At 41.7% G+C, this 24,247-nt stretch overlaps 1 protein-coding gene across 4 annotated transcripts in view; it reads left to right on the top strand.

Annotated features, from left to right (window-relative positions):
* The first annotated feature begins 979 nt into the window (after nucleotides 1-979).
* NOL4 (nucleolar protein 4) overlaps nucleotides 980-24,247 on the top strand; it is a 188,621-nt gene continuing 165,353 nt past the window's right edge. For all 4 annotated transcript variants that reach the window (XM_041412820.1, XM_041412819.1, XM_041412818.1 and 1 more), the window contains exon 1: nucleotides 980-1,246. In XM_041412820.1, the coding sequence (XP_041268754.1) occupies nucleotides 980-1,246 (267 nt within the window). The remainder of the gene's footprint in view (nucleotides 1,247-24,247) is intronic.

The raw sequence follows: 24,247 nt of genomic DNA, 5'->3' as shown, positions 1-24,247 counted from the left end.
GCATTTGAAAATTCAATGGGACTCAATATGAGGAAGTGAAATTCTCACAGACCATTTTTTAAAAATTAAAAATTATGTACTTTAAACCCGGATCGGATGCATTAGGCTTAGAAAATAGCAGGTAAGAACTTTCTTTCTTTCCAGTACCTTCATGCCCGGAGCGGGGATATCTGAAGCAAAGCCGCCCAGCCTTGGAATAAAGGGGGAGCAAAGAGACCAGTGTGCCCTTCAGTGCTTCTTCCATCCTGCGCGGCGAGGCGGCTTTGGGGAGAGGCACAGCCCGCCAGGACAGAGACAGAAAGCTCAGAAAGCCTTCGGAGAAGACAGCCTAGGGCTGCCGGGGCGGACTAGGGTGGGCTTTTTCTCTTCTTTCCGTTCTTTTTTTTTTTTTTTTTTTTTTTTTTCCCTCCTTCACCTGCACTATCCAGGGTGAATCCGGGTGCAGTTGATGTATGGAAAAGAAGAAGGATCCAAGTCAATATTTTCTTTTTTCTTCGCTAAGCCGAGGGATAGGATTTTAATTATTTATCCACCCGAACCCTCTCCGGGTAAGACGCTGCTGGAGCCAGTGGGATAGTCCTGCCTTGCACAATTATTAAAGAGACTGATCACGTACATTGGAAGGATAAGAGGAACCTCCACCAGATCCGTTTTGCCTCCTGTGAAAAAAAAAAAAAATGAAGGACAACATTTTTAGCAAATGCCCTTATCAAAAAAAAAAAAAAAAAAAAAAAAAAAAAAAATCCGCTGGGATCTGCCTGCACCGGGACCTCCTTCGCTCCGGCTCGGAGGTGGATGCATTTTTCATGAGCGCTGGGTGAACAGGTGCAAAGTGCGGCGGGGCGGCCCGGCCCCGTACCCCGGCCCGCTTCGGGGCGGCGTGTGCGTGTCCGTGTGTCTGCCCGTGTCTGTGTGCGTGTCCGTGTGTGTGTGTGTGCGCCCCGGCGTGTGCATGTGTGCGTGTGTGTATTAGAAGATTATGGAGAGCAGCGACCGGGACATGTACCGCCAGTTTCAGGACTGGTGTCTCAGGACTTACGGGGACTCAGGAAAAACCAAGACGGTGACCCGTAAAAAATACGACCGGATCGTCCAGCTCCTGAACGGCTCTGAGTCGAGCTCCACGGATAATGCCAAATTCAAATTCTGGGTCAAATCTAAAGGCTTCCAGCTCGGCAACTCGGACGAGGTCAGTGGTGGTGCTGGAGGAGGGAAGCAAGTGCTGTACGTGCCAGTCAAAACCACGGTTAGTAGAGAATTGTCTTCCTTGTTCTATGTCGGCCGCTGCAGCCCGCTCCGGGAGCGAGAGGCGCAGGGGGAGCCGCAGCCACAGTTGGCTCCTTCCTCCCTCTTCCCCCAAGTCATCATCACCATGTTGCGTTTGCCTGTCACATTATACACCGCCGAGGTCTTTGTGGGTCCTTTTATTTAAAGCGATCGTGCGCACAACGCACTCCGCCGGGTCGGTGTCGTTCTCCTCCTCGTCCTCCTCGTCCCTCCCGTCCCCCCCGGGCCGCTGCGGCGGGCTTGGGGTGTGCTATTGTCCCGCCGCCGCCGCCGCTCCGGCCATTGTGCCGGGCCCCGCCGCCCCGGGCAGCGGCCCCCGCCGCCGGCGGGGCTGATGGATGGCGCACGGGGTACCCTGCCTGGCACAAAGCCAGGCGCGGCGCCGGGCGGTGGTTCCCCGGGATCTCTGTTGGGGTTTATTTATTTATTTATTTATTAGTATTATTTTTATCCTTTTTTTCTTTATTGTTATCCCGCAGCCCTGGCGCCGCCGCCGAGCGGCCACGAATGTGCCCGGCTTGGCTGTGAAGCGCCGGCTGCGCTAGTAAGGGGCGGCGGGAGAGAGAGGATGCTCAACAAAGGGAGGATGGGGTTCCGCATGACCGAGGGAAGGGTGTATTTTGTGACACTTTCTGGGGTCTCAGGAGCCCCTCAGCACTCCGTTCGATGCGCTAGGGTAGCGTGGCATCCCCGGCAGGCGCTGGCGTTACGGGCTCGGCGCAGGTCTGACAGCGGGAGAGCTATTATGCTTGGTGGTGGCAGGAGCGACAGATTTTCCTATTTAAGAAGATGGGGACTGTTGGTTGCAAGTAGGTTTTGCCTATTGAACTCTCTTAATGTATCATTATTCTTACTTCTTATGCGCTGGGTCACGCAAGCTAAGCTTCTTTTGTCTGTGCGTGGGGCGGGTGTGGAGGGGGAGCCGAGAAAGGAAACCCGGCAATTAAAAATATTCCTGCCTGGGCATTTGGCTTGGATGAGCAATATTCTTTTTTTTTTTTTGGTGGAAAATTTTTTTTTTTTTTTTTTTTTTTTTTTTTTTTTTTTTTTTTTTTTTTTTGCCTGGAGTGGCAGCTTATCCGGACCTGACGGGAAGGTTGCTGGGTGGCGCAGCAAAGGGGTCTTCTTGGAAAGTATTCTGGGTTGGGTTGTGACGTAGGCTGCCGGGGAAATCTGCCTCTCTTCTCCTTGCTGAAGTCATAAACCTGGGCATTCCCAGGGGCTGGCTTGTATTTGCCCCCTTGTCATCAGTGCCGTCATGGCTATGAGGAGGCAGAAGTGGGAAATTAATTTTAAGGAGATCTTGAATATGAAGATTTAAAGTAAAAGAGAAGCGCTGGACAGTTTTTTCTTTCTCTGTGGTTTTTATTCACTGAAGTGTTTCAGGTCTGTCTATAGATCAGATGATTTGGCAGATCTCTGTTTTAGTGTTACAAGATTGATTGCTCATCTCTGAGCCCAGACAGTACCATAGATACAATTTATAACAAAAATGTTGCCTAAAGCAGAAGTCTCCAATTAGCTTAGTATTTCTAAATATCTCTTCTGCTCACTGAAATAATTCTTTTGAAGGGCCAGTGGGCAGGATTGTTTATTCCCAAGACTGTTTTTTTCACTATGAATTCAAAACTGTAAGCAAATTCAGTATGTTTAAAAATGACATTGACTGCCCTACTAAATAAAGAGGATAACCTTTAATTTTACACAATGGAATTTAAAAATTAAGTGCTTCTCTGGTCCTCTGAAACACAAGACTCAGTGATGATAAGCTTGTTTATTTTCTCTCACCTTTGCTAGGCCATGAAAGCCTGGAGTCCCACCTTCCATCCTATTTTCTATTTTAAAAACACAGAATCAATTTTTATTTTTATTTTTTCCCACAAGGGATTTCAGTGAGAGGTCGACTGTCTTGCAGGTCTTACCTTATGTACATTTGTGGGAATCACACCCTTAGCTGTGAATGTCTCTGTATGTCCCTATACAAGTATTTATATTTATACAGGAGTAACTCTCTTCATATAGTTTAGCAACCAAGGAGGAATTCTAATAAAATTGGGACTACTAATGAAATCAAAAAAGGAGAAGTTAGCATGACCTATCTGTAAGCAATTCCTGAATATCTGTATATAACCTGAGCAATGACATATAAACCTTTTCAGAATACATACATAAAATTTCCTCCTGCTGGCCATCAGAAATTTGTTGTCCAACATAAATGGGAAAAGGGGATGCTCAACAACATTCAGCTCTGAAAAACAAACGCCAGCCCCTCCTAAACCCATGAATCTGGTGTCACTATCCCACCACAAAAGGCAGAGGAGTATTTAAGCAGACCCACAGGGTGGCAGTGGTTTGTATGCACTACTGCCAGGGCTGGGCAGTGCCTGGCAGGCACTGAGGGCTCAGAAAGAACATGTCTGACAGAACAGGGATGCAGCCCCTGGCGCAGAGAAAGTCAGTGGCAAAGCTCCTATCGACTTCAAGAGGTCTAGAATTTCACCCAGATGGGAATGACAAGTTACAGGGAGAAAAAATTGGATTTTCATCAGACAGTAATTGTTGGTAAGCCTTAAAAGCCCATTCTCTCATTTATTTAACTCATAATTATTATTTAAGAGTTTTAAAATTTGTGATAATTTTTGTTTTTTTCCTCCCCTCTCTCATGGTTATCCCACACATTTGGGCCTGTCCAATCCTCAGGGACAGGCCCAAAAGGTAGCAGAGCCCCAAACTGTGAATCTGTCCATCCTCTCCCTCTTTTTGTCCATCACTTGATCTCACCATAGGTAAAATTAATTTCAATTTAAAATTAATCACTGCATGAGCACTCCCTGTTCAATATCAGGATGGATGAAATTACAAGCTGGACTCTACAGTTACAAGCTGGTCAAAAATAAGCAAATATTCAAATACTTTGTTAGGAATTACTCTCTCCTTGAAGCTTTAAGATTTGCTGCTCAGCTTTGCTGTCAGCCAGAGAGATTTGCTCCTGATGGTGCTGTAATCCACTGCTGCTGGTAATTAGACATCATTACTGCTGCGTTAAAGGGAAAGAGAGAAGGAGAGAGGACAGGCTGGGGCTAATTAACTACTTGATTCTAATGAAAGAAAGAGAGCCTGATAGCAACTGGGAGGTTGCACCGGAACAGGCTAGATGTACAACACAGACTTAATTGAAGCAGGGTGTCTTGCAGCCTCACAGTAGCTCAGGCTTGGTCTACTTTCATATTCTGTGGGCAGTAGTGCACGAGGTGTTATTCTGCTTTTCCCCTGCCTGGTTGATAAGTAGCTCAAAATCACAGGCCTGCCTTCAGTATCAAGTTTAAGCATGCCAGCAAGGAGAATGCATAGATGATTATGTGCTGGCTTAATCTATTTTACGGGTATGGTCTCCTCAAGAGTAACAGGAACAAATCAATTTCTGAATGTTCACATCCCTCTGTGGCCTAGGAGATGCACTTTTGGTCACCAGGCAACAACATTCCCTGCAAAACAGCCATTTTAGGTCCAGGGTGGGACAGCACACAATAAGCTATTTCTGTATGCTTAAGGTATTCCTGTATGCAACATAGTGAGTATTTCACTTCTGCAACTTTTCAGATTGTTTCTGTCACTACTGTAGGTTTTATTTCATCAAGCCCAAGCTGCACTTTGTGAAAGCAGTGAAATGATATCTAGCCTAGACACGCTGTATAAATAAAACAGGTTAGGCCAATAAATATGCCAAATGGTTGACACTGTCGACTTTCAATAGTTGGTACTCACCAACCATGAGGAGGTATGGAACTAGTGTCTCTAGTAAGATATCCTTTCTAAGTGTACACATGATTTTATGGTGTATTTTTAAAATTTATTTTTGCATAATTTCTTTAGCTGCAGCTATTTATTGATTGGCAACTTGAAAACAAGTTTCTCCTCACCACTCTTCTTTCTCTGGCTTGATGTTGTGTGTGGACACAAATATGGACCCTGAAAATAAGTTATAAAATAATGGCTTGAGCTGTATCAGTGGACTTTAAGCAGAAACTTCCATTAAAAAAGAATGGCCAAGATGACTGCAGGATAGCTTTTAAATATAGAATTTACACAGCATTAGAAAACTAATAGAATATAACCTCAAAGGCCAAGTTCAGATTACTTTTATGTCATTACTAATTTCAAATGACTCCATTGACTTTGATATCACAGACCTAATGTATGAATTTTCCTGTGCTTTCTTTTATATTTTCCAACTATAAGCAGAGAATGAACTTTCATTCTGAAACCAGATTTTGTTTAGCTTAAATCTTTAGATCCTCCAGGAGGATCTGGTACCTCATAGGTTGCTGCTAGCAGACCAGCAAGGCTTTCTGCAGGTACAGGGCTGTACTACTGAACCTGATTACAGGATTTAAGGCTTAAAATTATAGACCAGTCAGCTCTAAGGAACAGGCTGTGTCCCAACCCACCTCTTGTTTGGTTGGACATGAATAATGGTAGATAGATACAGTTTATGTTCCTTTTCTTTTTAGATAAATTACTTTGTTCATGAACAATAGAAAAAAACAGATCACAACATAAATAGCTTATAGGTCAAAATTTACTGCTTTAAGCTATCTTACATTGAAAATTGTTCATTATTTTAGGGCATTTTGTAGCAATTTGAAAATAAGCATCTGTTTGGGGTTTTTTTTGCATTTCTCCACATTTTTGTACCCATCCATAGGAAAAACAAATTATAAAAGTGTTTGTCAAATATATATTGGTAGCTGTGTAGCCCACTGAACTGCCAGCACATAATGGCAGTAAGTACTGCAGAAAGGTGATGCTGAGGGTGAGCTGTAATTTATCCCAAGGTACGATGCTGCAGGAGTTTTACAGTCCCATTAAATGCACCTTCCAGGCTCAGGAGTGGTATTCAAGCCCTGCCACATCCGTCCTGTTCTAACTGCCCACCACATTTTCCTTAACCCCTGTTCAGGTCTGCAGAGCTCTGTCTCCTCCCTTTACCCGCAGCCTCTGCCCTGCGGTTTGCAGACCTCCCGATGGAGTCGGTGAGGAGGGATGCTGGTGAATCAGAGAGGGAGTGCTGGAAAATGGTCACAGCAGATGGAACAAAACCGGTTTAGTTGGCAACTCTTAATGCAGGCATTCAGGGGAGTGTTCATCAATAAAGAGAAAAACTCTGTCCTGGAATTAAAAAATGTTAAAGCACCCATATGTAAGATGCCATCTCCACATGCCTGTGTGAGAGAGGCAAAGGGACAGGAGGAGCTGAGATTTCTTAGCAACAATGCTGAGTTGGAATTTTCAAAGATAAATGAGCCAAGGAGAGCAGATTTTTTAAAATGAAGTGTTTTAAGGTTAGAAAATGTTGACTTTACTTAGAAACATGAAATAGGGGGTAGCAGTGTGCAAACAAAAGCTAGCACTGATGTATCCATTCCATATATACATATGTAATGACTGACAGGATGAAAATTTCAGAGCTATCACCTGGGCAGAGGCCAGACTTGCAGCTCAAAAGCCCAAACATTTCCAGCGATCAGAAATAAAACCTCACAGTTTGATTTTCATGCTTCTGTGAACCCTTGCTGAGAAGACAGAGGTGATAGTGAACTTGTTTCTTCGTTCTCACTCTGAGTCTCTTGTCAGTGAAGCTGCACTGGATTTGGTCATGATGCAGGACTGCTGCTCAGATGCTCCAGTCCCAATTTTCTTTGGACGTACCGAGTGCTGTTTCTCTGGCTACACAGCTATGTGATCACTGGGAAATAAGCTGGAAGGTTAGGGCTAAAATGAGCTGTTAGGCATCAGTATAGCCTGATGGGACTTTATCTGATCTTTTTACGGAGAAACTTTCTTTCTCTGTCCTCTGGGGTGATCATCACCATTGCTGTTGTTCAACTCTAGACTGAAAGGAGACAGGATCTGGGGAGACTACACAGATCCACAGAGACACTGCAGGTAGAGAGGGCTTCCCATGAACACAGGCCTATGGGGGAAGAAGGCTAGTGCCAGTGCTGGATGAATGTGGGTGGGAGTTAATGATTCAAATTTCATTTTACACTACAAAAATAAATTAAAATTGGCTGACACTGAACTGTGAGTTTGTCTGCTGTTGAAAGGAGGCAACTAGCAGCTGTTAGGTTTGGTCTCAAGGAAGCTATTTGGGTCCCAATCTTCCCCAGTTATGCAGGATACACCTGTTGAGAGTTTGCTGGTAAAAGAGGAACAAAATAAGCAGAGCGTATAAATGAGGTAGATGTGGAGAAAGATCATGAGACAGCGTGGCAGGAAACACACTCTCCAGGAGGGAGGATCATACCAGATTCTGCAGCCTCCCATGCATTGCAGAGCATCACAGGCATCTTGTGTTCCTTGTTGAGTAGGTTGACTGGTCAACACAGTCACCAAAATTAGTAGAGCTTTACAGGATGTAAAATATGTTTTTGTCTTGTCTATGTCATTTTAAACCTTCCAGAAGCCTCTCTGACTTTTGAAAGCTCAGGCAGTGTTAGTTGGTGCAATGAGAATTGCTTCCATTGTCCTGAAAGAGCACTGAAAGTGATCCCACAGCTTGCTTAAATTACCCTCTTGTTCTCTTTAAATAGATGAGTCTCAAAACTTTACAATTCCACTAGCAAGGTATTTTTTAATGGTTTATGAACATACAATATCCAGGCATTGTCAATATACAGGAAAGAAATGCCACAGGTTATGGCATTGAGCATTTTTCAGATGCACATGGATTTTCTTAGCGATGATCAACTTTGTCACAGACGGTTGTACAGGCTTCTAACTGCTTATTCAATAACTCTGCAAGCTGCAAAACTTGACAGTTACTGTGTGCATCTGCTGGGATTACAGCCTAGTTGTTGAAATTCAAATGGGGTGTTTGAAACATTTCCTTGTATATGTGGATACTCTTCAACTTAAGGGGCTATCTGTAGTGAACAGTTTACTTAATAAAACTGATCTATGTTAGACTTAACCTCAAGTAGAGACTTTTTTCAGAAACAAATATTCTGTATAGACTTGGAAGGATGACATTTATCAAATGACCTACTTCTGCCTAGGATGAAGCCCATTCAACCTTTTTTACTTAAGAGCCTGTAATTAAACTCCTTAGGGAAAAGAGAGGTTTTACGTATAATATTGATAGTAAGGTCTGTGTGTCTGAAGCTTTTGTACATTTTGTTACCCCAGAGATTTTAATACAAGACATAGATGCTACAACATTTTGACTGTACTTAGAGAAAATTTACTTGGTGAGATTACTTGCACTTAAATGACTTATGAATCTAACTCACTGTAAAGCTTTAAAATTAATATGACTTGTGATTGCTCTTTTTGTTGCCTCTGGATTTACACATACCACTACTAATACTGCCAGGTGGAGTTTGTAGAAAACTTTTGTTCAAGGCAGATTCAGAGCTGAAGTAGCTGCCACTAAATCATGACTTATCTGTAGGGTAAAGCAGCAATGTGCTTGTATATAGGAAATCACATTTAGGAATGGACTTTCACTACCCTGATAGTGATACCCTGAGCTGATAGATGAGTAACAGGCAAATCATTATGTAGGTAATTAGACTCAATAAGAGACGAGCAGCTAAGGTATGGCCAGAGGTTTCAGTGGACAGGAAAGACGAGGACTATAAGCACGTTTCACAAAACTTTATTTTTCAGTGTGTATCTTTTCTGGTGAGGGTGATAAAGAAGTGTCTATCCTGGGTTTACATTTTTCAGGTGGTAAAATTGAAGAATGGTTAGAAATAGAGAAATAAAAAAGAGGGGATATTACATTGCAGCACATCACTGGGACTTGCACAAATTCAAAACCACTAAAGAAACTTAAGAATGAAGTAACTAAAATACTACTAAAATATACTATTTGCCACTATATATGACAATGATACAGCAGTATGGACAAGAATGTACTAGAAAGGGAAAAAAACAGGGTATAAAAATAGCTCATAGAAATAACAGACTAGTGGATCATATGTCAACACTAAAAAAAAAAACCAAAACCAGTAAGAGTAATTAAAAATTATCTTAAGCATAAATATGAACTGGAGCTGGTTCTGATGGAACTAGTTTGGATTTTGTGGCAGTTAATGATGTTCTTCCAACTTGTGTTCAAGAATCTTTCAGAAATTTTCAGGTGAAAACTTTGTTTCTTGCTTCCTTCTAAAATTAAATCCATCTGATACAGACTTTGTTAAAGCAGGGTTGCAACTTTGGCTATGATGACAAATGAAAACTGATGAAGAACTGGGAAACCATAGCAAGTATTTGAGAGCTACGCAATGCACTCCAATGTGCATATGTACACCCCCTTCCATATGTATATAAATATATATATATATGTGAACGTATGTGTACATATATGCACCTAAAATTCAGAGACATGAAGGGTTTTTCAACAATGGATGGAAATACAAATTAATTAGGTTAAGTCAAAGAAGAATTGGGAGGTAAAATAGAAATATTGCAACAAAGGGAGAAAAAAGGGAGAAATTGTGGCAGAGGCAGAATTCCCTACAGACCGTTGCCAGATAATTTACATTTTATGCCATCATGATATTAGCTTTTGGAGAGAAAAGGAAGAATTCAAGCTTTTCAATCACATCTAAAATATATGGAATTAATGTAATATCTCAAGGGAAATATTTAGGAATGGTTTCAAACAAATCAATAAGTCTATCCAAAATGAGCACTGCACATATAACAAAAATCAGCATTAGGAAAAGTATAGAGAATAACATTGAAAACTTATTATTCTCATACATTAAATGGTATGTCCTTGCCTTTAATAGCATGCTTAGTGTATTTATCTCCTCTCTAAAAGGTTGCAAGAGATTAAAGGTCCATGGGAGGTAACCAAGCTTATAAAAGAAAAAAGGTACTTACATGAAAAATAGTTTAAATTGTTATATCACCCAAAAATATCAACATTAAGATAAAAAATGCTCAGCAGAAAACAGACATGTAAGAGGTAGAAAGAAAGTGAGAGAAATAGCGTGGTGTAAATACTGGTGAACAGCAGAGAAAATTCAGTCGCTACCCTTTTAAATTCTATTTCATGTCCCAAGGCTCTTTTGACAACCATCTCAGAAGGTAAATTCAAAGCTAGGCCATTTTTATAAACCAAAGTGTTTGGAATGGAAAGTCTGCACTGCTGTCCCTAGAGAAACCCTGACTGATTAATCCAAAATTTCTTCCAAGGATTTTACAGGAGCTCTGTGGCTCTCATAAGGATGTAGCACTCTCTTTATGTCAGTTCAGCTTTGCAGCTGGAGCAGAAGTGAGGACAAGGTCATGTCCATGCCCTTCCTGCTCTGTGCCACCAGGAGCGAGGGCATTGGTGTGATGACATGAACTTGCTGCCTGGCTCTCCCTTGGTGTCTTGCAGCCTCTCCCCAGATGTTGTCCTATAGAGCCTCTATTATGCTGTGTCATGTTCCAGCCCATCCATTCAACACAAGGAAAGATTGGGGGGGCATCTTGAAATCCCAGCACCCTCCCATCCCCTTCCACTTTGGACTGAATTTTAACACTGCTGGTTAAAAGGTCTCAGCCTTCATGCTCTTGTTTCATGAATAACTTAGTAAGTTTTAGGTATGTCTTAGGTTGGCTGATGCTATAGCAGTGGAAAAATAAATTGGTCATTACTGCACAGTATTTTGTTTAGGAATTTGTTTATTTACTAATTACTGAGCTCTGAAACATCTTTTGCAGACTCCCTTGCAGTCTGGTACTAGATGGTTCGTTGGTCAGTTGGGCTGTAGCAGCTTCTGTGGCTCGTTGCTGTGGTGATATCACTAGTCTGGAGGAAGGAGAGAGACAATCAAGTTTCTGAGGTCCAGCACTATGTGAACCAGTGCATGAGATTATTGTGGTTTACACAGAAAGTTTGCAATGAGCTACCCCTGGTTTACAATTTACTGCAGTTGTTGTGAGAAGGAATGTGCTGTTTTCACCTCTGTATTTTTGTCTACCTGTGTCAGCTTTTTGAGTGTGTGTATTTGTCGAGACTATTAGCAAACCCTTACTGTGGTGGGAAGAAAAGAAAAAAGAGCAGAATTGTTAGAGAATTAATGACAAATATGAGAGGAATTAGCTCATTGCAGTGATGACAATTTGCGAAAAGAATTTGCTTTTTGACCAATGGGACTAGGAAGTATGGCATATATGTAATTAGATGACTTGTCCTGTTGCATATCTCAAGAAATGGAAGTGGAAAAGAAAAAAAGAATGTAGCTCCTTCCTTCCTCCTTTAACCTAGACATAGTCATAGCTTTTTTTATGACATCTTTTGATAACCTTTATCTTTTTATATTCTGAGAGTTCAGTAAAGCCCCCTGGTAATGGTTGCTGTAATACTGAAGTATTTAATTGTTACTGATCAAACAGTCGGCATTCTTTTAATGAGTGCTATATTTGAATGCCAGCCATCCATCAAAAAACTGTAGTTCAGGCAGATCTCATATATTTATCCCTTTTTGTCTCAATTTGGGCTTATCCAACAAGGAAATGGGATAGCAAATTCTGTATGAATGCAGCAGCAGAATTCTCAAAAGGCCATTTATTGTAAACTTCTTGCACAATGACCCTGTGTTTTTTGGAAAACTTACACAAATCCTCTGCCACATATTACTAATGTAGAAGGCCTCATTATTATTGTTTTGGTGTAACTGAGAGTTGAACTGGACATATAGGGAGCTTACAAATAGTTAAATTTGCATCTAAGCAAATGATAAAGCAATATAAATAAAGCTAGCTTTGGAAGTGAATAAAGCTAGTTAAAATAAGACTAATTTCTTCTTTTTAAATTGCCCCTCTATATAGAAAATTTCAGTATTATTCTCTTCATCCCAATTTTGGCAAGATACATCAGACTTCTAGGAAACTGGAAGTACTTTCAGTGGAACTGAAAGTACTGTTTTACCTGTATTCCTAATTGAATCTTACATTTTGAACTGGAAGCAAAAGGACTGCTTTCAAAAGCTGCGTAGGAAAAAGCATTCCTAAATAAGAGAAAGCAGGTCAGATTTTATTAATAAGTAGAACATTTCAATTAATAGAATTGCAATGAACTATGTATTTATTCTGCTTCTTATCATTGAACTTTAATGAATTTATAGGTAATTATAAGATTTCTTTCTTAATAAATTTAATTTTAATGGATGTAAAGTCAGGAAAATTTTCACATATACAGACTTCAAAACATTCAAGAAATTTGCATTATCATTCTTGCTGTAATTTAAAAGCAGGCAAATAAGTAAAGTACAATATAGATGATTAAGTGATAGCACTTTAAAGTAAATTAGTATTTTGCCTAATAGAGCCAAAGAGTGAACCAAGAAATCTACAATAAAGCTGAAACACTGTAGCTGAAGGAAGTTGGAAGGAGTTAAGCCAGTGACATTTGTGAGGTTTGAAGGACCCATCCTGTCATCCTAAATCATGCTGAGTGAAATCCCCTCCTGGGATAGGACCAGCAGAAGCTCTGTGAATAATTTTTAAAAAATTTTTGGTACAAAGGTTATGCCCCTGTTTTGAGGACATAATGCAGCCCCTGGCTGATGCTTGGGGTCAGTGCCCGAGGGAGGAGTTCCCCCACAAACCACCACCCTGGGCACTCAATGCCCCCATCAGCTGGTGTTGGTTGACTGGGTAGCAATGACTGAACCTCAGTTGGATACATTTAGATAATATTTTTTCTATTTGTGAAGAATTAATTATATGTAAGTGCTACCTGGTTTTGCCAAGGTAAATTCCAATGTGCCAGAGACCAATGCTTAACAAGCATATAGAGAAATTTATAAAATGTATAAAAATATCAAGAAAGGTTTAGTAACTGTAAGGCCAAATTCAGCTCTAAAATAACAACAAGGGCACCCTGCTCCCAGCTCTTTGGTCATAATCTTCTGCAACAGTGGAGTGCACTCAATGCAATGCACTGTGCAGACAGCTCTCTGTTGTAGAAATCCCCAAGTTCTGATTGTTCAAGGAGGAATAAACCAAAGCAGAGAATTAGCTTGATTTCAGTCCTCTAAGCCATACATATATTTAAGTGAAATAAACGAGCATCTCTCACCAAGTAAACACACATAACACATAGGTTCACCCTCAATTACACTACTGAGGTTGTTTGTTTACTTGTTTTAAAATAATCTCCCTTTTCCACAGATATTGCATTAGGACATCTGCTATGAGGATAATTCAGATCTCTTTCTCTTTTTTCTGTCTCTTTGAACTATATTTGCATTAGAGCAATCCTGCTTCTAATAAGAGTGGAAGGAAAGTGAGATGAGAGAACAAATGGAGTGAAGTGTTAAAACCAATCAAGTAAAAACAAACTTTGGCTTAATAGCTTCCTATGAGCTGATCCTTAAAGCAAGAAAGTCAGCCTTGGAAGAGATGGAGGCTGAGGAAAATAATACAAGCCTAGAGAACATATATGACACATTTCACAGTAATTATGATAATAATAATAATAATAAAAAAGCTAATGAAATAAAGCAGGCAAAAGAAGACAGATGCATTTTGTTGACTGGGTAATAAAACTACTTCTGATCTTCAAAAGTAGTATTTAAGCAGCTAGGCATACCTGTCAGCTACCTAAAAGCACAGAACAACTTAAGATATTAACTGCATAACAAAACTGCCTGGAAAATATGTGAAAGATGAAATAAAATTTTGGGGAGGCACAGGGGGAAGCATTTTCTTAAGGAAATTTGATATCAGCAGAATTTTGGATAAATGTCTATTCCCAACCATTTATCTATTTATTACAATTTGGAGTCTATTAGTCAACAGTTAGTTCAATGAGTATCACAGCATGATGTAGCAAAAAGTAGCTAAGCAGAATGTTGCTAGACAATAAAAAGCTTTTAGTTACACAAATAGGCAAACAGCTAATATAGGTGCTAGATACACTTAGCACTTTGAATTTGGATATGTTTACCATTGTGTCATAGCCCCAATATCTATCTGATGCCCACAGTGTATTTTCCTCAATCCTTGTCATTTGTCTTTACTGCTGCAGTTTATTACTTACTAATAGGCAGAGAACATTTTTCCCCCCTATGCAGCCTTTATTTCCAGACCTCAAGGCCCACTGTTTCTCATTTTGAATTCCAATCCAATGGCAGGTGCCAAGATTCAGATGTATGTTATCTATGGGCAGGAGGATCAGCCTGTTTTTGTGGCATCAGTCGAACTGAACCACTCCCAGTGCTGGCTGCATTTTAAGATTTTTAATCTTGCTTTGGAAGGCATGCTATTTTGGTGAGAAACCAAATGCATTCAAAGCTGCACACAACAGGAGATCTACAAATGGGTTTCTAAATCTAGGCTTCTGTAAAATTAAAAAGCCAAACCAAAACAAAAAACACTTAAACACACATAACTGGAGAATCTATTAGGTCCAGTCCACCCACAACCATCTGGAACACTAAGTTATCTGTTGGCTTTATCCAAACAAAACTTTGGACAAAACATGAGCAGAAAGGAGGTGAAGAAGTTGAGTTGAAGTAATTTTTACATAAATCTTTTAAAATGTCCAAGGCCAAGAAGGCCAATTTTAAGAACTGCTGAATGATATTACCATAATAATGTGAAATAGACCATTTTAAAGGCAAAAAGCTGTTCCCACTGAAGTCAATAGCAAAATCTCACTGACTACAATAGTAGTGGGATTGGTCTGCTAAGTAGCAAACCATGCTTTAAAAAAAATCAATACTTCAATTTTACAAGGTAATATGGATAACAGTATAGTTGCCTATTATCAGACCCCATAGTCTGTGGATTTTTATCTCTCTAATAATGGCAAGGTTTAGCGCCTATCTTATGAATCATTGAGAGGAAAGACATAAGCCATTTCAAAGCATTTCCCCTGCCCCAGCCGAGAAAGCTCTCCAGAGGCAGGACGCGCTGCACCGAGCGTGCCTCCATCAGCGCCGTGCGGCAAGGATTACTCTGAAATGAATGGCTGCCTCGCTTGGAAAGAAAAAAAATAGCATTAATCGCTGTGGATCTCGGGGTAGCGTTTGATGCTCAGGGCTTCCCTCCCAGCACTTCGTACGTGCCAGCCATAGATAGAGATGCCCCGAAATGGGTCAGGTTTTCGTCTCAAACCCCCCCATTAAAAAAAAAAAAAAAAACAAACAAAAAACCCCCAAAAAACAAACAAACAAAAAAACCCAAAAAAGAAAACATCAGGAGACCTTTTTATTTTGTATTTTCCTTTTCACGTTTCAAGCACTGCCGCGTTGTGATCCAAAATAGAGCTCTATCCCATACATTCATCTTTACGCCGCTATACATAGATCTTAACAGATCTAGAGATAGACTTTGGGGAAGGGAGTAGATTTCCCTCTCCGGCCGCACCAGGGCAGGCAGACCGCTGTGTGTTTATTCCCCGTTGTCCCCACCGGGGCTGCCAGTGTCCCTGGGCCGCGGGGCTGGCCGCACGCCCCCGCCCGCCTGTGCCGGCAGCGGGGTGTCCCCCCGCGCCCCGGCTGCGGCGGAGGCGCGGTGACCGTGACTCCATCGGACATAATGAGCGCGGCGGCTCGGCAGACATGTCCCTCACCCCTCCCCCTGCAGCCATATGGTGCCGTAAACAGCCGTGCGGGGACGGGGTTTTGTTGTTGTTGTGTGCGTGTCCCCCGCCCCTTCTCCCCGCGGGTGTCCCCGGGGTGCGGCCGGGGCTCCCCAGCGCCTCTCCCCGGGCGCACCTCGCCGGGGACGGGACGGGGAACGGGGGCGGCTGCGGAGGGACCATCTGCCGGGCCACCCCTCGGGGACCCGCGTCCCAGGGTCCCCCCTGGGGAAGCAGCGCGGCCGCGAGGCCAGCTGGGTGCGGGGGCTATCCCGAGAGGGGGCACAGCCCTCGCCCCTCTCGCAGCCCGGTGCCGGCTCCATTAATTGATTCAGGGCTCGGGCTGGCATTGAGGGCACGGGGGAGGGGGAGCGGGGAGAGGGTGCGGCTGTGCCGCCATCGCCTCCCCCCGCCTGTTCCTATGGAAACAGTGCAATACCTCCGGGAGACACACACACACACACACACACCCGCTCCTCGCTCCCACTCGCGGGCGGGGGGGCCCGGCCGGGCCCGGCCGCCGCGCCCTCAGCAGCGCCGTTCCCATGGCGACGGGCTGCGGCAGCACCTGTGCGGCCACCGCCGCCCCTCGGCCCGCTCCCCCCGCGCCTGCCGCATCCCGGGCTGTGCCAGCCCTCCAGGGAAAGGGCTGCGCGGGTGGTTGGGGCCGGGGGGAGGTGGGGGTGTGGGTTGTGCCGCCGCCGTGGGACAGCCCCTGCGCAGCCTGCACCCAGTGCGGGTAGGGAATGCTGTGAGGTACAGTGAAACATCGTCTCCAGTTTATTTTCAGTGCACTGAATGCCCTGTGCCTGCCCGGCATAGTGGTTGCTGCAAGCACGGGGAGCATTATGCTGGAGATGGATGGGTGATAGAATCATGGAATATTAAAGGTTGGATGGAACCTGAAGATCATCTACTCCAAACACCCTCTGCCATGGCCAGAGACACTTGCCACTGGACCAGGTTGCTCAAGGCCTTGTCCAGGCTGGCCTTAAAAACTGCCAGGGTTGGGGCATCCACAAACTCCCTGGGCAACCTGTTCCCTTTTCTCACCACCCTCACAGTAAAGAATTTAGTGCTAACACCTAACCTAAATTTCCCCTCTTTCAATCTTGTACCCATTGCTCTTTGTCCTGTCACTACAATTCCTGATGAAGGGTCCCTCTCCAGCTTCCCTCTAGGCCCCCTTCAGCTACTGTGAGGTCTTCACATGGCCCTGTCTTCTCCAGGCTGAGCAGCCCCAACTTTCTCAGCCTATCTTTTTAGGGGAGGTGCTCCAGTCCCCTTATCAGTTTTGTGGCCGTCCTCTGGACTTGCTGGTGATGCCCTCCTCTGTTGGAGGAGCTGTGTGGGCAGCCATGGATGGGTTTCAGCTCCAGCCAGCCCTGTTCCCGTGTTGCTGTGCATGGGTGCTGGCGTGTATGCAGTGATACAGCTGGTACGTACTGCATCGGAGCTGTCCTGCACACCTGCTGTGCACCTGCACCACGGCTGTGTAGCCTGCAGACAGCACAGGCCTTGGGAACTATGAGCTCAAATTAAGGAAGCCCTTGACTTTGGAAACAAGCCCCGGATTTAAAAAAATTCACCATGATGCCACACAAGACCCTGCGGTGCAGCATCACGACAACTAACAAATACTTGCTGTAAATAACAATGTGTCATGGTTGGTGTGACTTGAGGTGCAGGGAATGGAAATAAAACCTTGTGCCACTGTCACTGCTGGTGTTCACTGTTGCTTTCTGCTTTTGCCAGAGCCCAGCACTTGAGACATGTCTTGCTACCAGTCTTGGTGCTTTTTTACCATGTGCAGGTGACTGTAGGGTATGTAGCATAGTATATAGTTACAGGTGTTGCTGAAAAAGTGTTGCTCCATTTTTGGCCCTCAAGGTATTTACACTGGCTGTTACAGGCAATAAAAATATTTGCATATGGTTGTGATAGGAAAACATGGACTTTGGCCCCTGATATGCAAATATTATCAGCCAGGTCTGTTCCTCTGAGGAAGATTTGTGGGTCCCTTCTGCCATGTAGCCAATGAGTCAGCCCAAAAAATGGGGAAAATATGTAGATAGGAGGAATGTCTTTAGCCCCAAGTACTAGAAGAGGTTTCTCTTTTAGCCATAACAAGACAAAACTGTTTTTTTATCAGCTTCGCTAAAGGCTGGATTGTGTGGCATAGAATACAGCTGGAGGGCTCCTTTTGTCTTTAAGAGAACACTTCTGGAACCTAAAAAGTTAGTAAAGTATCTGACCAATTGTAATATCACACATGAAAATAAAAATTTAATTACTTCACGAAAAACTAACTACAGAATTGTATCTGTATCCTAAAGATATCAGTGTCAAAAAAGATCAGGAAGCTTTCTTTTTCTTTACAGATATTAAAATAGCTCAAAAATGGAGTCTTATCAACTGTTACTATTTCATTGTGAGTCCCATGGTCTTTGTAATTTTTTCTTCAAAAATCCCATCTCCAGTCAAATGCTCATAAAAATTCTACTTTTGTGTTTAAAACCCCCTCATTCAAAAATCCTTTAGCAATCCCTACAGCTGTACAGAAAAGATTGTCTTAGCAACAACTCCCTGTCAGTTCTCAACATCTCTCAAGGACCATGGATATTTCATTATCAGCCTTTTGACTGATGAGTATATACAGTGTGGGTAGTTATTGTGGTTCTAGAGACTGTTGATTTATTAATGAATAAATGGTCTTGCAGGCTCATGCTTGAGAACTTCCACTTTAAACTCTGCAAATGTCCCAAGTGGACCGAGTAGACAGGAAATAAAAAAGCAGGGTTTTTTTCCTAAATCATAAGATTTTTCAGGGCAATTTAGTGATTTTCCATACCCTATTTCATTAATTCAAATATCAGTTAAGTAATTATCCTTAAAACAATGTGAGAGAATGAACGATATAATTTGAGCAGAATCCTTTCAACATAATGCCTAGTAAGCTCTTTGAAAAAAATTCTGAAGGTGCTCAAAATAACAAAATCAGACAAATTTAATTATAGAGATAGGAACACTGAATTAATCTTAAATTATATAAAACTCGGCCTCATAATAGGGGAGTCTAGAAGCTTCAGTTTCTAAAGTTTACAAATCATATTGTAAAGCTAACCTGAAAAAAGCTGTGTGAGTATGCTGCACCATAAAGCTCCTGGAGAAGGAGAGCATTCTAGTAAACTTTCTGGAGACCCTGTTTCCCAGGTCCCATCTCACTGGGAGACACTCCTTCTGCTGCAACACAGCAGCACAGGAGGACTAAATGTGAAAGCAACAACAATGCCATTAATTTTTTGGCCTCTTAATAGTAATAGGTTGACTTCTGTGGGACCAAAAATGCATAATAAATTGCTACAGTAACTGCAGCACCAATAACTCACAAGGATTAATTCAGAGAATTGATATAGCATCAGTTGAGTTGATCGCAATCATCACCCCCAGTTTGACCAGCAGGTTGAGGGAGGTGACTCCACCCCTCTGCTCTGCTCTGATGAGATCCCACCTGGAGAGCTGTGCCCAGGACTGTAGTCCACAGCACAGAAAAGATATGGATATGTTGGAGTGGGTCCAGAGGAGGGACATGAAGATGACTGGGGAGGTGGAACACCTCTTCTACAAAGACAGGCTGAGAGAGTTGGCACTGTTCAGTCTGGAGAAGAGAAAGCTCCAGGGAGAGCTTATTGTAGCCTTTCAGTACTTGGAGGGCACTTACAGGAGAGTTGGACAGGGAGTTTTCACCAGGTCTGTTGTGACAGAACAAGGGGCAATCTTTTTAAACTGGAAAAGGGCAGATTTAGATTGGACAGAAGGAAGAGGTTTTTTACAATGATGGTGGTGAGTCACTGGAACAGGTTGCTCAGGGTAGTGTGAATGTCCCATCCCCAGAAGTGGTCAGGGCCAGGTTGTATGAGGCTTTGAGGAACTTGATATGGTAGAAGGTATCCCCATCCATGGAAGGGGGATTGGAACTAGAGTATCTTTAAGAACCCTTCCAACACAAACCATTCAGTAGTTCTATGATTCTGTCTTTGTAACTCATTATGCTCTCTATAACTGAGTTCTGGGAAGGATGAAAACAAGCAATAGGGTGCTCAACTGAACACTATTGTCTTAATGGAGTTTTTAAAAAATTTCAGTGAATATATAGGCTGAAACATACACTGGATGGAGAAGGATCATCTATAAGCTATGAGCAGAAATAAGGAGACAAAAAAAAGGGGGGAGGAGGAAAAAAAGGAGCATCTGTGCAGAAAATCTAGTAGGTAAAAATGAAATTGAGCAATGCTTTTTACAACAACATCCAAAATCTGAGTGAAATACAAAAAGATATTTTTTGCAATATCATCTGAAGTCCTAAAATGTATTTGTCAAAAAAAAAAAATTGAGTAAAATATATTCTTGACCCCTGGGGGAGAGTGTAATGATGGCATTGTGTTGTGAAGTACTCTCAGACGTCAGGTTGCTGTTAAAAATGACTGAACAAGATGGAAAAAGGGCAATAGTAGGGAATAGATGGATGGGATAAAACCCAAGATACAGAATGAAATCCCAAACTAAACTCATTGTATCAGCTAGTGACAGCTACCTCAAGGGTCTGTTTGTTTTTCCTAGGCTACATTTAGCAGCTTGCCATGGCAGTAAAATACTGGTGAATCAAATTGAATTTAATTTCATGTATATCCCTACATGAAAACAAAGCACATGTATTTACCAGATGTGCAGCTGTGCCTGTTGTCTCCCCACAAAGCAAATTTCAAGATACATGCAGAATACCCCCAATGAAAAGTTATGCTAGAAATTATTTGATTTGACAGGAAATTACTGTGTCATTTCCTTTTAAAGGCTGTAGCACACAAAATACAGTACTGTAATAGGCTATTTGCACAGAACAGAACAGGGCTTGCCTGTGTGGTCTTCTAAAAATCTTCTTGGTGATCCATGCTGGTTTGGCAGCTGTAGACGTACAGTTTTGAATTTAGACCTTACCTACAACTGGCCTTGAGCTGATGTGGTTTGTCAATAAAATAATAACATATTTTTCTTAGAGCAGTCAAGGCTTAAATAATGTAGATGAAGTATATACTCAGTCGTCATAGCTGACTCTGTTGGTGCAAGTGCATTGAGGCCTTTTCAGTGGTTTTGGAGTGAGTGGCTCCTATAAATTGCAAGCAAATGAGTGGTTGTAATATATTTACAAAGAGAGACGTGACACAAGAATTTCTACTACACTAGCATCCCTGGTTTTACCAAATGTTTCACAAAATATGTGCTCTCCTGCAGTGTGGCTTGGGAAATGTAGTCCAGGAAGACTCAAATATGACATAAAGAAATGATCAAAGTTTGAGATAACCAAATAGCAGCTTCTTGTAGGTATAGCAGTATATCAGAAGATGCAGTTTAATGTTGAATCGATGCATAAAGGAACAAAATACGCATTTGAAAATTCAGTCCTTGTTAATGTTTTGTTCAGCAGAATAAAAACATTGCTGTTCATGTTGTCAGCAAGATGAAAACAGATGTTGGCTTTCCTTGTGAGATACATTTGAAGCTTTATAACTGTAGCCATGTCTGATGTGTATGTGAAACTGTGATCTCTACATTTGCTGAGGAATGAAAAGATGGTGTGCCCCTAGTCCTTTGCAGGTAAAGCATCATTTTGAAGAGAATAGGACAATTTGGAAGATTGAGCCATAGTTTATTAAAATCAATGTTACCCTGAAATTAGCTATGCTTGTTAGAGCATGCTATTAATATTTTTGGGGTTGTGATCCCTGTAGAGGCCATTCACTTTAGAGTTGAACTTGATGATCCTTGTGGGTGCCTTCTAACTCAGAATATTCTGTGATTCTTCAATGGGATTTTAAATTATGCTATTATTTGTGAAGAAAGAATGTGCTGAACCCCTTGCAAGGAAAGCTATTTTTGGTAGGAGATGAAATTGGGCTCCTGGAATTGGGAAATAAGCTGGAAACAAGGCAGTGACATGACAAGGCCTTAGGGAGGTGATCACCTATTTCTCACTGCCACCAAGAGGCCCTTGCTAACTCCTTCTTAGCAGATATGATCTAGTATGACAGAGAAACTTTATTCTCCAATGAGTCCTAGAGAGGGTTAGTATTGTGCCTGTGCTCCAAGTGAACATAACTAAGAAACAGTAGCACAGCAGTCTGCAAAGCTTTTGTGGTGGGCTCTTGGCATAAGCTCAGCCAAAGTTTCTGTGTTTACCCCTACTAGTCTGTAAAATAGTGTCTCAGATGAAACCTAGATCAGATGAGTAATTTATGACAAGATAAGAAATTACATTGTGAGAAACAGACAACAGTCTCTTTTCTGTCAGGGATGGACTAAATGACCATTTGATTTTTCTCTCATCTATCCCTAATTCTCTGTAGTACTTTCCAGCTCAAGAGACCCATATGACAAGTTCAAGCTAAACTGTCAATTACAACCGGCTCTGGGTTGGTTGGCACATCCATCAGTCAAGTTGTACACATAATGTGAATGTCATGAGAGGAAGAGAACTTTATTGTCAGTACTGAAGGCATCCAAGTGCTAATACAGCCAATATATACAGGCGAGTGAGAAAATGCACAGGTCACTTAATACTGGTGAACTACACTTTTGATACAGTTTGAACACAGTAGTTTAAGATATTGGGAGACAGATCACCAAATTCTTCTGAACTTCATGAATAATGTAATCATTATACTGTGTTTAAAACATAATTTAATTTTAATCCTGTATTTCAATTCTTCTTCCTTTTCTTATAAACAACTGAGGAACTTAAACTTTCTTCTTTTTATATAAAAAGAGAAAGTGTAAGTAAGGATGCATGCTCACAGAGAATTGTTAATATAGTGTTTGGTTCATGTTTTGAGCACAGAATTGTACTATTAATTACAAAGCTTTGTATAGTTTGCATATTACCCATTGTAGGTATGACAAAATAAGGATGAATTTTATTAGACAGAGCAGACTGTTTCATCTGCCTATTTTCTTTTCTTTCATCAACTGTACTATATGTATACTAATATTATGTATCATATCATATATCTCATATCATCATATCATACAATATCTTATATATATTTGCATGCAAAGCTTAGTGTATGGTAGTAAATTCATGGGCATGCCTGGATTAAGGCAGAGACTTGCAAGCATCTCATTAATAGGGAGTCTTCAACTTGCAAATACTCTGATTCCTTGTCTTTCATCATACATCAGATGTTGGGCAAATCTGGTTACCCACTTACTCAAAACACCACCTCTTGCAGTATTGTTGAGGTAATAATGATCCCCTTCATTATTTGGCTGTTCCCTTAATTCTGTTAGAAAAATAATTGGGGTAGTGGGCAGCATAATTTGTGATCAGAAGTGGGATGTACTTCTTATCTACACTAAAAAGAAATGAGTTATCTAATATCTATAAAAATTAGAAAGCTCAATTTACTGAGTAGAACAGAATTTGCAAAGTCGGTGTTGTAGTTACCATTGTTTTGAACTGTTTGTTGCTCAGGCATGCTCCGAATTTGATGCAGGAAAAGTTCTGAGTAAAATTCATATAACTGAACATCTAACCTATTTCTACTATGAATTTACAGTCCAGACATTGTCCATTTCAGTTTCAGAGCAACATAATAAAGGAAAATTATTCCATTTACTCTCCCATTTAATAATCGATGGTAGATGTGCATAGGAGATAAGACTGCAGAAGATTTTAAAGAAAATTCACACAGAGGCTTTAGGTACAGCCTTTTGAAGAAGGGCACTGCTATATAGTAAAGGCCTGAATGAGGGACACAGCAAACATGAACTCATGGAATTTCACTGCCAGTGGCACAACTGACACAGATTTTGATTTCCAGCCCTCTGATGAGTGTTGGTGCCTGGGCATGCCTGAGAGAACATGCACACAGTCCCTGTGGAAATTGCTAGCCATAAATCTGTTTAAGCCCTGGAAAAAGTGTTTGGACTGCATGAGGATCTGCAGAGGGAATGAGAGAGGAGCAAGGGGGAGAAAAATTAAAAGTAGCAGGGAAAATGCATTTTATCTTAGTGCTTCTGTAGAAGAACCAATGTCACTTCCACAAACATTTAAGCAGAGTATTCTTGCTGCTTTAAGAAGGGCATCAGAAAAGGGAAGAAAGAATTTGTGATCAGAAGTGGGATGTACTTCTTATCTACACTAAAAAGAAATGAGTTATCTAATATCTATAAAAATTAGAAAGCTCAATTTACTGAGTAGAACAGAATTTGCAAAGTCGGTGTTGTAGTTACCATTGTTTTGAACTGTTTGTTGCTCAGGCATGCTCCGAATTTGATGCAGGAAAAGTTCTGAGTAAAATTCATATAACTGAA

Source organism: Onychostruthus taczanowskii, unplaced genomic scaffold (genome assembly GCF_017590055.1).
Source record: "Onychostruthus taczanowskii isolate IOZ18803 unplaced genomic scaffold, ASM1759005v1 scaffold4, whole genome shotgun sequence".
Lineage (NCBI taxonomy): Eukaryota > Metazoa > Chordata > Aves > Passeriformes > Passeridae > Onychostruthus > Onychostruthus taczanowskii.
This window is presented reverse-complemented; position numbering and strand designations above follow the sequence as displayed.